This window comes from Mastigoproctus giganteus, chromosome 5 (assembly GCF_048544385.1).
Source record: "Mastigoproctus giganteus isolate SK-2022 chromosome 5, ASM4854438v1, whole genome shotgun sequence".
Lineage (NCBI taxonomy): Eukaryota > Metazoa > Arthropoda > Arachnida > Uropygi > Thelyphonidae > Mastigoproctus > Mastigoproctus giganteus.
In genome coordinates this window covers 224,651,153-224,661,740 of record NC_143579.1, presented here as the reverse complement: position 1 = coordinate 224,661,740, position 10,588 = coordinate 224,651,153, and the positions used below count along the sequence as shown (strand labels likewise).

The 10,588-nt window shown below is 38.4% G+C and overlaps 1 protein-coding gene across 1 annotated transcript in view; it reads left to right on the top strand.

The window, feature by feature from the left end:
* The first annotated feature begins 7,518 nt into the window (after positions 1-7,518).
* Positions 7,519-10,588, top strand: part of LOC150086166 (L-serine dehydratase/L-threonine deaminase-like) — a 45,282-nt gene continuing 42,212 nt past the window's right edge. The window contains exons 1-2 of the mRNA XM_090374815.1: positions 7,519-7,677; positions 9,152-9,380. Of these exons, the coding sequence (XP_090230941.1) occupies positions 7,519-7,677; positions 9,152-9,380 (388 nt within the window). The remainder of the gene's footprint in view (positions 7,678-9,151; positions 9,381-10,588) is intronic.

Below are 10,588 nucleotides of genomic sequence, written 5' to 3'. Positions count from 1 at the left end.
TTCACGGTAATGTGGGTTCCACAAGAGCCTCTACCCAGCGCCACCGTTTCGATTAATTTTTCCGATAACTCATTTGAGCCTTCTTATCTTCATGCGATCTTGCAATATTACAGTATAGATACATATATAATAAAATGAATATAAACCATATTGTTTATAGACTGCAACCAAAACGTCTTGTTTGCGGTATACAAAGAAAGAATTAGCTCACAAGTAGATGTTGCTGTGAAAAAACAAAACAAAAAAACAAATAAAGGGAATGTGAAAACCATGAAGTGAAACCGCCGACGATTGAAATAGTGGCTGCAGTAGACACATCTCTCTGCCTAGACATCATTTAGCCCTTTCCCCGAAAGCCGAGCGACACTAATTACAATAGCATCGGTCACTGGGGGACTAATTCAGGCGAACCTATTCATGCCTGTGATCCAGCTGTTGTCTTGTTTACAATATACAAACAAAGAATTTAGTCTCAAGTAGACCATTTGTGCGAAACGCTATCAAGGGATGGTGTGTGAAAATAAAGAGAACCTGAAAACCATAAAACAAAAATTCCGCCACTTGAAATAGCGGCTTTTAGTTACAGTTTGTGTAGTCAGAAATATTGTCCATTGAATTCTTTTGAAATTTTCATGGATTTTGAATTTTAGTGATTTATTTTCGCTGTTTACTATCTGACGAGCAACACACTTAGTTAATGTGAATTTTTGTGTTGTGTTTATTTGACATAAATTTATTGAATTCTTCTTCTTCTTTAATGCTGCCGAATGGCGTTTGCGACTTCGTTTTGATATTGTTCTCTGTCTAGCGCTGCGTGTAGAATTTGTGCTGTTGTCATGTGAAGCCAGGTGTTGATGTTATCTAGCCATGCCATTTTCGGTCTGCCTGGGCGTTTCTTGCCTTCGATCTTTCCCTCCAGGATGAGTGGTAGTAGGTGATATTTTTGTTGGTTCCTAGCGATGTGACCTAGGTATTTGCATTTCCTGCTGATGATGGTTTTGAGCAGGTCCCGTTCCGTGTGCATGTCCTGCAGGACCTGTGCGTTGGTTATCTTGGCTGTCCACGGAATTTTCAGCATTCTTCGGTAGAGCCACATTTCGAAGGCCTGGAGCTTTTTTGTAGTGGCTGATGTTAGAGTCCAGGTTTCTACACCGTAGAGCAGTATTGGCCAGATGTAGCATTTCAATGTGCGTAATTTGAGCACGATGTTCAAGCTTCTGTCGGTGAGGAGGGTTCTCCATTTGGTGAATGCCTGCCTGGCTTGTTCAATTCTGCTTTTGATTTCGGCCTCATGGTTCAGCTGGTCATCAATGAGTACTCCGAGATACTTGAAGCGGTGTATTTGCTCTAATTTTTCGTTGTTTACTTTGATCGTGATTTTGCTTGCAGTCCTGCTGACCTTCATCACCTTTGTTTTCTTTTTGTTGATTCGTAGCCCCCATGCTTGGCTTTCTATGTCCACTTCATTCAAGATGGTCTGTAAATCTTGTTCTGAATCCGCTATTAGTGCTGTGTCATCGGCATATCTTAAGTTATTGATGTAGTGTCCGTTAACTTTTATGCCGATGTTCTTGTCAGCCAGTGTTTGGTCGAAGATCATTTCCGAATAGATGTTAAAAACAATGGGAGATAATGGACAGCCTTGCCGGACGCCTTTTTTTATTGGAATTGGGTCTGTCAGATCGTTGTCATAGCGAAGCCGGGCTGTTTGATTCCAGTAGACAGTTGTAATAAAGTTGATATCATTGTTTTCAAGCCCAAGTTTTCTCAGTCGGTCAATTAGGCGGTCGTGGTCTACTGAATCGAAGGCTTTCTCGTAGTCAATAAAACATATATACACGTCTTTTTGATGTTCATAGCACCTTTGTAGCAATATTTGTAAACAGAAAATTGCTTCTCTGGTGCCTAGTCCCCTGCAGAATCCGAACTGTGTGTTTCCTAGTGCACTTTCGCACTTACGTCTTATCCTTTGCTGAATCACCTTGAGGAAGACTTTTAGCACCTGGCTCATTAGACTGATCAGCCTGAAGTCTTCGCATTTCCGGCTGGTAGCCTTTTTTGGTAGGGCCACAAAGATGGATTGGAGCCATTAGGATGGAATGTCGTTGTTGTTGTAGATTTGATTGAACCATTTCGTTAGTTGTTGGATGTTGCTGTAGTCTAGTTGTTTCAGCAGTTCCACATGAATCTGATCAGGTCCACAGGCCTTGCCTGGCTTTGTTATTCGGATGGCATGTTCCACCTCAGATGTTAATATGTGGAGATTGTCTTCCTGTGTTTGTTGTTGCGTTTCTGCCGGTTTTCTGTTGGTGCCGAACAGATTGTATATATAGCTCTTCCAGGTGTCGAGTTTGGCTTGTTTGCTTAGTATAGGTTGATTGTTGTCCGTATATAAACTTGGGATAGGAGCCGGTTTGTAGATGTTTCCAGCTTCTTTAAGCTTCTTGTGCAGGTTATAGTTGTCATTTTTCTTGATTAGGTCTTCGATTTCTGCACACTGATCTTCCATCCATTTTTCCTTCGCCTTCCGGATTTCCTGTTTGATCTTTTGTTGTATTTCTTTGTATTTTTCCCGGTTGTTGTTGTTTTTGAATATTCTCCGTCCATCCATTAGGTCTAGTATGTGCTGGGTCATCCACCGTTGTTTCTTTTTCGACGCCTGATGTCCTAGCAGGGTTTCTGCTGTTTCATTGATGCACTGTTTGAGTGAACGCCCGAATGCTTGCACGTCTGTTGTTACTGCTTCGATCGATCGGATGAAAGCTGTACTTGTCGTCTGTTGGCGTTCTTCAGTTTCTCCAGGTCGATTCTTTTTGTTGTGCTTGTGCGTTTGACTGCTCGTAATTTGAGACGTAGAACAACAACTGTGTGAACGTGTGAACTGATAATATGGCCCCTAAAGAGTGCAGTAAGAAGTAAATTTCAAATAAAATAATAATAAAAAAAAATGTTGCAAAATTTTCAATGTCTGAGGTTTTTGAAGGAATATTAAAATAAAAATTACTATTTTTTGCCGGAGGGGGAAGTATTTTATTCCACTGGGTGTAAAAACCACTCCCGGTAAACCCCCTGAATTCAACACTGGTGTGCAGTAGTTTACAGTATTTTAGGGTAAGAGACTCATACTACATCGTAGAATGACTAGTGTATAGGTTAGTGTAATTGCATCAGTTTAATTCGTGGCCATATACCAAAGTAGTTAAGTTGGCGTTACTTATTCGAGGTAGCGCAATATTATGCAATTCGTTGTGAAGGTATTAAAATTTTAGATATAATTAAAACTATGCTAACTTATCTACTTTGGTAGTCTGCTTGGTAGCACAGTGGTATCGCCACTGTCCTTCCCAAAACAAGTGGAAAAGGCCTGGGTTCGAATCCCGTGACTGAGTAAGTCGGTCTCAGGCATAGATAGCAAGGTTCCCCCCTGAAAACTGGGGATATTCATCCAGCAAAACAGACAAATTGACCATAGAACATGCAATTAACAGACATAAGACACGCCGTGCCTGTGATCCAGCTGTTGTCTTGTTTACAATATACAAACAAAGAATTAGTCTCAAGTAGACCATTTGTTACAGATGGTCTATTTGTAACAAATGAACTAAGTGTGTTGCTCGTTAGGTAGTACACAGTGAAAATAAATCACTAAAATTCAAAATCCATGAAAATTTAAAAAGAATTTTCGGGTAGCCTAAAAATTATAATAAAAACTGCTTTGGTAGATGGCTACGAATTAAACTGATGCAGTTGCACTAACTTAGTCCAGAGGTTTCCAAGCTTTCTTGGTTCAGGATGCTCTTTGAGTCTCAGTAATTTTTTCACCCCCCCCCCCCCCCGAGGCCAAAAGAAATACCCAACAGTTCCATTTATTAAGTAGTTAGGTACAAACAACTTAATAAGTATTTATGTCCTGACAGCCTAGTAGCTGTTCGAACAAATAATACACATAAATTGAAAGAAAAAAAAAAAAATTTATTTCATTCTTAAATAACCACAATCACTTACTAACTTATTTTCCCTCAAAAATTTAAAATATTCCACGGCACCCCTGTGAATTCGCTGTGGCACGTCTGGGCACTGCGGCACAAGGTTTGGGAATTGCGGTGCTAGTCATTCTATTACGTAGCATGAGGCTCCTGCCCTAAAATACTCTATAGATTTTTATATTATTTATTTATCTTTTCTATAAGTTGGTTGTGTTTCTAAAAACTTGTAAAATTGAAAAACCGTTTCCAAAATTCATTAGGACAACTTTCTTTGTGATCTTTTAACGTCAAATAACAAAAAGAGAAAAGTAGTGATAGCTATTTGAGTCATATTTTAAACATTTTAAACTTAAATCACAACCCAAAATGCGCAGTTCAAAACGTTTTAATCGAACACGAAAGTAGCACTTTAGGAGGCTTTAGTACTGCAAAATCAAATCTGCATGCTGAAAAAAAATTGTTTCCTGTGGTAGTATTTCATCATTTGCTGTTGTTGTAGTAGGGTTTTAGGGGCATCAGTGACAAAGGCCATATTGCTTCATATATGCTGCCTGTAAACTGCATGTGTTCTATGGTCAATTTTCTGTTTGCTGGAGTATTTATGGCTATGAACATGTTCCCACCATTCAGCTTTGATTTTAGCAAGCTTTTCAGTCTCTGATGGCATTTCTGTCAGGTAGCCTGAATCATCCTGAGATATTTGTAGGTCTCTCCCTCTGTCATGGCTTCAATCTCTTCACAGATCTTCAGCTGGTAGTTTCATCCAACTGGATGTGCTTGATGCAATCTATGGGTCTTGCATTTGTCTACGCCAAATCGCATCCCGATGTCAGTACTGAACCCTTTGATGATCCAGAGTAGCTCTTGGAGTTGATTCTCGGTTCCCATATAGTGTTCGATGTCATCCACTTATGTCAGCAGAGAGAGGGTGTATAGGTTCTTCTTCCCTTCTTTTAATATTGCTGAGCTTGGTGGACAGGGTGGAACCATATGGACTCAGGACATTTCCCTGGAAGATTCCTCTTCAGATGGCGATTGGTCTTGTGATATTCTTGACTTTGATGCTGCTCCTCCATTTTGCCATGGTTGCTTTAGGGAGGTTTCAGTGTCGGGTTGACTTTGTAGATCTTCATTGTCTCTATCAGCCAGCTATGAGTCATGGAACCTTGTGGTAGTCAATGTAGGCCATATACAAGTTACGGTGCTTCTTGTAGGCTTGCTCCATAACTGCAGTGTCAATAGTAAATTGCTCCTTGCATTCTTTCAACATCTGCTTATCCCTTCTGCTGCTCGGCCATGATGTTCTGGCTCTCTAAGTGGTCTGATATCTTCTTAGCTATGCAGTTGGTCAGGGATGCCTCCATAGCCAGGTTGGCAGGAGCAGCACACGCTTCCTGATTAGAACGGGGTTCAAGTCCGTGACCACCAAATACGGAGGATGCGGAAAGGTCAGGGAATGACCACCGCATATCCATGGAGCAATATGGCCTTAGTTGCTAATGTTCCTAAAAACCAAAATAACAACAGCAGCTGGTCAGGGTCTTGTACATTGTTGGGAGACAGGTGATTAGTCTGTACTTTCCAAGTTTGTGGTCTCTTTGTCCTTAGCCTTCAAATATATGATTCCTTGAGTCAAGCACTCAGTATTTTGTCAGGGTTCCTTATCCCCCAGGGGCTCACATCTCCCCTCAGAGGCGGCTCACACCCAGGGTCCTGAGCTGGATATCATCATTCTTCTCTTTCTTGGAGAGTCCTTTCTACTTCTACTTCTCTTTCTCTCTCTCAGGGTAACTCAGGAATTTTTTTTTTTGGCTGGTGCAGCATAAGCTTCAGGCTTCCTTGCATCATATGGATAATAATTATAATAATAATAATCTGGGTGAACTACTCTGCTATGTGCCTGTGCGTGCAGCTGAATCTCTTGTACCAATAATTGTGGTTGTTATCTATTCCTGGGGGGTTTGTCAATTGTGGTATTTCCTGATTAACCTGTATTTCTTCCTCCCAAATCTCCCATTCTGTCATCGCTAGTATGTCCTTGATTTTCTTCCATTCTAGATGTATCCAGGGGGCATGGCCATTATGACTATCTTCACTGCTCCACAGGTTTCCTACAGAACCCCAACCAGAAGTGCCTTCTGGTTGGTGTTCCATTACCTTCCTTCTCTTCTTGTCCAGTTTTTCTGTAGAAGGCTCTGTGGTTTTCATCAAATATCCTATGTGTTTTCCTCTGGGCACTCTTCTCCATGTAATACATTCTGATGTATTATCCTGGTGATCTACAAATACAAAAGAGGATTTTTGTGTTATCTGTTGCTGAGTGCCAGGAGTTTCTGCTTGAGGGGGGTCAAGGTATTTTTCAATCCTCTGTCTTGTGTGTTGTGGATTTTGTCTTTCTTGAGGATAGCCTTCACTTTTCTAATCAGCTTTTAACATCTATTACCTCACTGGTAACAGAAGTAAGAAGGGTCTTTTGGTCTATCTTCATCCTTATGTCTTCTATCATCTATTGTAGGCTTCTTTCCCAGACTGCTGTTCCTTGCTTTTGTGTTTTGTTGTCTATTGGTCTCTGGTTTCTCTTTCTGGTGACTGCTACAGTGTCATGATAAATGGCTGTGTGGATGGTGTCTAGTGTTACTTCTTTCTTGCTTGAGGGCTCTGTGACTTGTCAGAGGATTCTGTTGGGTCTCTGCCTTGGTATGGTGTGGGTCTTTGTGGGGGGGGGGGATTCATGCCCTTGAATTCTGTCAGGGCCTTCTTCCACTCCACTTCTATTCTGGATATTGTGAGCTCGTCTGTTTCAACTTTGGCATGTTGTTCTTGTACTTGATGTTCCTCCTACAGCTCTCATTCTGGTGTGTCCATATTCATTGTTTTTTTGTGGCTGGTTGCTCTCATCCTGCTTGATTTTTTTTAGTTTCTTTCTGTACATTGTGATGTCTGTCTCTAGCTTTGTTACTTCGTAGTATGCTTGTATGATGAATGTATTCATTTTGATGCTACACTTCGTGCATTGGGTTCTTTTTCATTCCAGGGATGAAAACTTTTGTCGTTTAAATTTCTGTAATGTAACACTTTCAGGAGGATTAAATTATGGAAAATTTCTTAAGAGTGATTTTCCATTCTACCTTCCCCAGAAAAGGCCATTACAACTTCTGTGATTCTCTTTCCTTTCCCTACTGAGAGTAGCTGTTTTTATGAAGTGTCGTCTTCTGACAGCTATATATTTTAATGTTAATTTTATATATTTATTAATTATATAATAGCATTTATCTTGAAACAGTAATAGAACCTGTACAAAACAGTGCTTTAAATTAGCAACTTATACTACAGAGTTTGCATTTTTCTTTTTTATATTTTTTAAAAATTAATTGTGTTACTGCTGAATATGAAAATAGACCATAATGCCAACAAAAAATAAAGACTCACAAAAGCAGTATAATTAAATTACTTATTTATATTTAATGTATGGATTCAATTAATAATGTAAATGTATTATTTCAGCACCACAGAGATAAAACTATTATAAATGATGGAAGAGCCATTTAAATTACGACTTTATAGTGAAACTCCATTGATTGAGAGCTTACCACTTGAAAAGCTGGCTGGTATACCTGTGTATCTGAAACTAGAAAATACTCAACCTGTTGGTTCTTTCAAGTTGAGAGGTATTAGTTACCTCTGTGAAGAGGTAAGACAAAACCACTAAAAGTTATATTGCATGTTAAGTACATCCCTTGTTAATTATAAAAATTGATTTATATAATTAGACAGCAATAGTTTTAGATTTGTTTCTAAATTTATAGTTAAGTGAAGCCTCTATTAATTCAATTAATAGAGGCCTCATAGAGTAAATGATCACACAACTGTAGAAACTCCATTAGACAGTCATAGTTTTAGATTTGTTTCTAAATTAATATATAATAATAATAAAATAATAGATAAAATGAAGCCTCTATTAATTTAATTAATAGAAGCCTCATAGAGTAGATGATCACACAACTGTAGAAACTCCTCAAAGAGGAATATAAATTAAGTCTGACTGCTTGATGTGAGCAACAACTGACTGATAATAGTAGCCAGGTCTGTACCTGAATGTTGGCTACTAGTGTTCATTAAAAAAAAAAAAAAACTGGCCAAAGGTCTGATATAGCCAAGTGGTTACCACGAGAGTATACTATACTGTAGTATGCATTGACATTGGGCTCCTCCGTAGCCAGGTGGGCAGGAGCAGCAGTGCGTAGCACATGCTTCTTGATTAGACTGGGGTTCGAGCCAGTGACCACCAAATACAGAGGATGCGGAAAGGTCAGGGAATGACCACCGCATATCACCGGAGCAATATGGCCTTAGTTGCTAATGGTCCTAAAAACCAAAACAACAACAACAGCATTGACATTGTTTGAACCCATGTGACTAAATATGGTAATGTTTTTGTTTTAGGTATCTTGTAAACCACTCTGACCACGAGTGACTGTCCTGAAGTATAAACAGAAAACTTTATAAATAGCGGCTTTGGCTACCTCGGTTGCCTTTGTTCTTTTACACTATGAAATGCATATGCTAGACACCACCCTGATTGTAATCATTGAAATTTTTTTAGATGTATAATTCTTCCATTTGAATTTTGATTTCTTCCCCCTCCCCCCACACATGCATGTGCATGAGTATAGGCAACCCCCCTTCCTTCTCTACACAATTAATGAAGAACGTTTTGGAACTAACATTTATCCCTGATATATGACGGCCTCCGTAGCCGAGTGGGCAGGAGCGGGAGTGCAGTAGCACACGCTCTTTGAGTAGACCGGGGTTCAAGCCCCTGACTGCTGAATACGGTTGATCTGCCAACCCGCACTGGACCAGCGTGGCAGATTATGGTCCATTTCCCTCAACATGAATTGTTGAGGAGGCTTCCATCCTGCAGTGGGTTGATAATGGCTGCACTTTACTTTCTATGACATAAGTTTCATTTTTTTTTTTCTTCCCCTGTTAGAAGCAAGTTACTAAAATAGTCAAAAGCAAATTAGTAAACTATTTTGTAATAGTTACATTCTGCCCTTAGTTTATATTATTATTATTATTATTATTAATAATAGTTATAAATATGAAGATTATTAGAATTGATTCCAATGTATTTGCAATACTGATTTTTATAATATTTTTAGGCTGTCAGAAGTGGCTGCAAAGAAATGATTTCTTCTTCAGGAGGAAATGCAGGTTTAGCTGTAGCATATTCAGCCAGGAAATTGGGTGTTCCTGCTAAAATTATTGTACCTAAATCAACACCTGAATCATTGATAAAAAGGATAGTAGATGAAGGAGCAACAGTTGAGAGTTATGGTAACATTTGGAATGAAGCCAATACAAAAGCTTTAATGCTTGCTGAAAACTCAGGTATGATTAGTTATTCAATTCAATTATGCATATTAGTGCCATTTTAGTTGTTAAATCTGTGCATTACTTTACTGTTGAACTGCCATAAACTTATAGATTATTTACAGTAGACTTTGCCCTGCAGCATGCCACACATATTATATTTTAAATGTTTTGTCTGGATCAAGAATTACAAGAATCAGTAATAGGAGCAGATTAATCATTATACAAAACACCTTAGTGCATTGCTTAGTCAGCAAGGGAGAACCAGGATTGTCATACCCTATACCACAGGCTGCCATACAAAAAGAAAAAAAACAGAGTAGCATTAGTAGAAGTATATGTTGCAACAAAACAAGCTTATACAGCATCAGCAAAAAAAAAAAAAAAAAAAAATTCCCATTTCACCCATCTCTTTACTCTAAAAGTTTATCCAATTCTTCCTTGAATTTATTTACACTATTAGTACATTAACAAAATCACAGGGCACTGGACTCTAAAATAAGAAAAGTTACATGAATCCATTTCAGAAAGAAAGATATCAAAATATTTATGTTCTGAAAGTTTTCACCTTAATTTGAAGCTTTAAATGCATTAAACACATTGGATAAAAGGATATAATGATGTGGCATGATGCTTGAATAATTTGTCTTCCTATAGAAGACAAATCTCTAAATGAGTATGTCCACCAAAGAAGGTAAAATTTGAAGAAAGAGCTAATGTACTTAGACAAAGCAGCTGTGTGCTATTTTAAAAGTTTTGCCAATAAGGATTCAGGTTGGATTGGTTCACAGTCATAAGGTGCACTAGCTGGAAGGGTTAGTGTTAAGCAGGACAACCAGGAAATGTTTCTAATTAAAAGCAAATATTTGCTATTGCTTGCTATGACATGCATAATCAGTACCTAACCATGGAAGAGTTAAACACTCTAACTGAATAGTTAGAACATCTTGAAACCCAAATTCATGAGTAATTACAGAAGAATTTTTTGTGTCTGTATGTCCATGTGTATGCACACTCTGATACTGACTAGATTCTAGACATTATAATACACTTTATTTGGAATTGGCCAGAGTGCACTGAAATGCTGTTCTGCTTGTTGCGCACATCGGTAATGTCATGTACATACTCGATTATTAAAAATAAAATATATTTTTAACTAGTATTCCAATTTTGAACAATTTTCTGTAAAATTTTTCATTTTGATTTGTAGGTTTCAAAAATGTTTT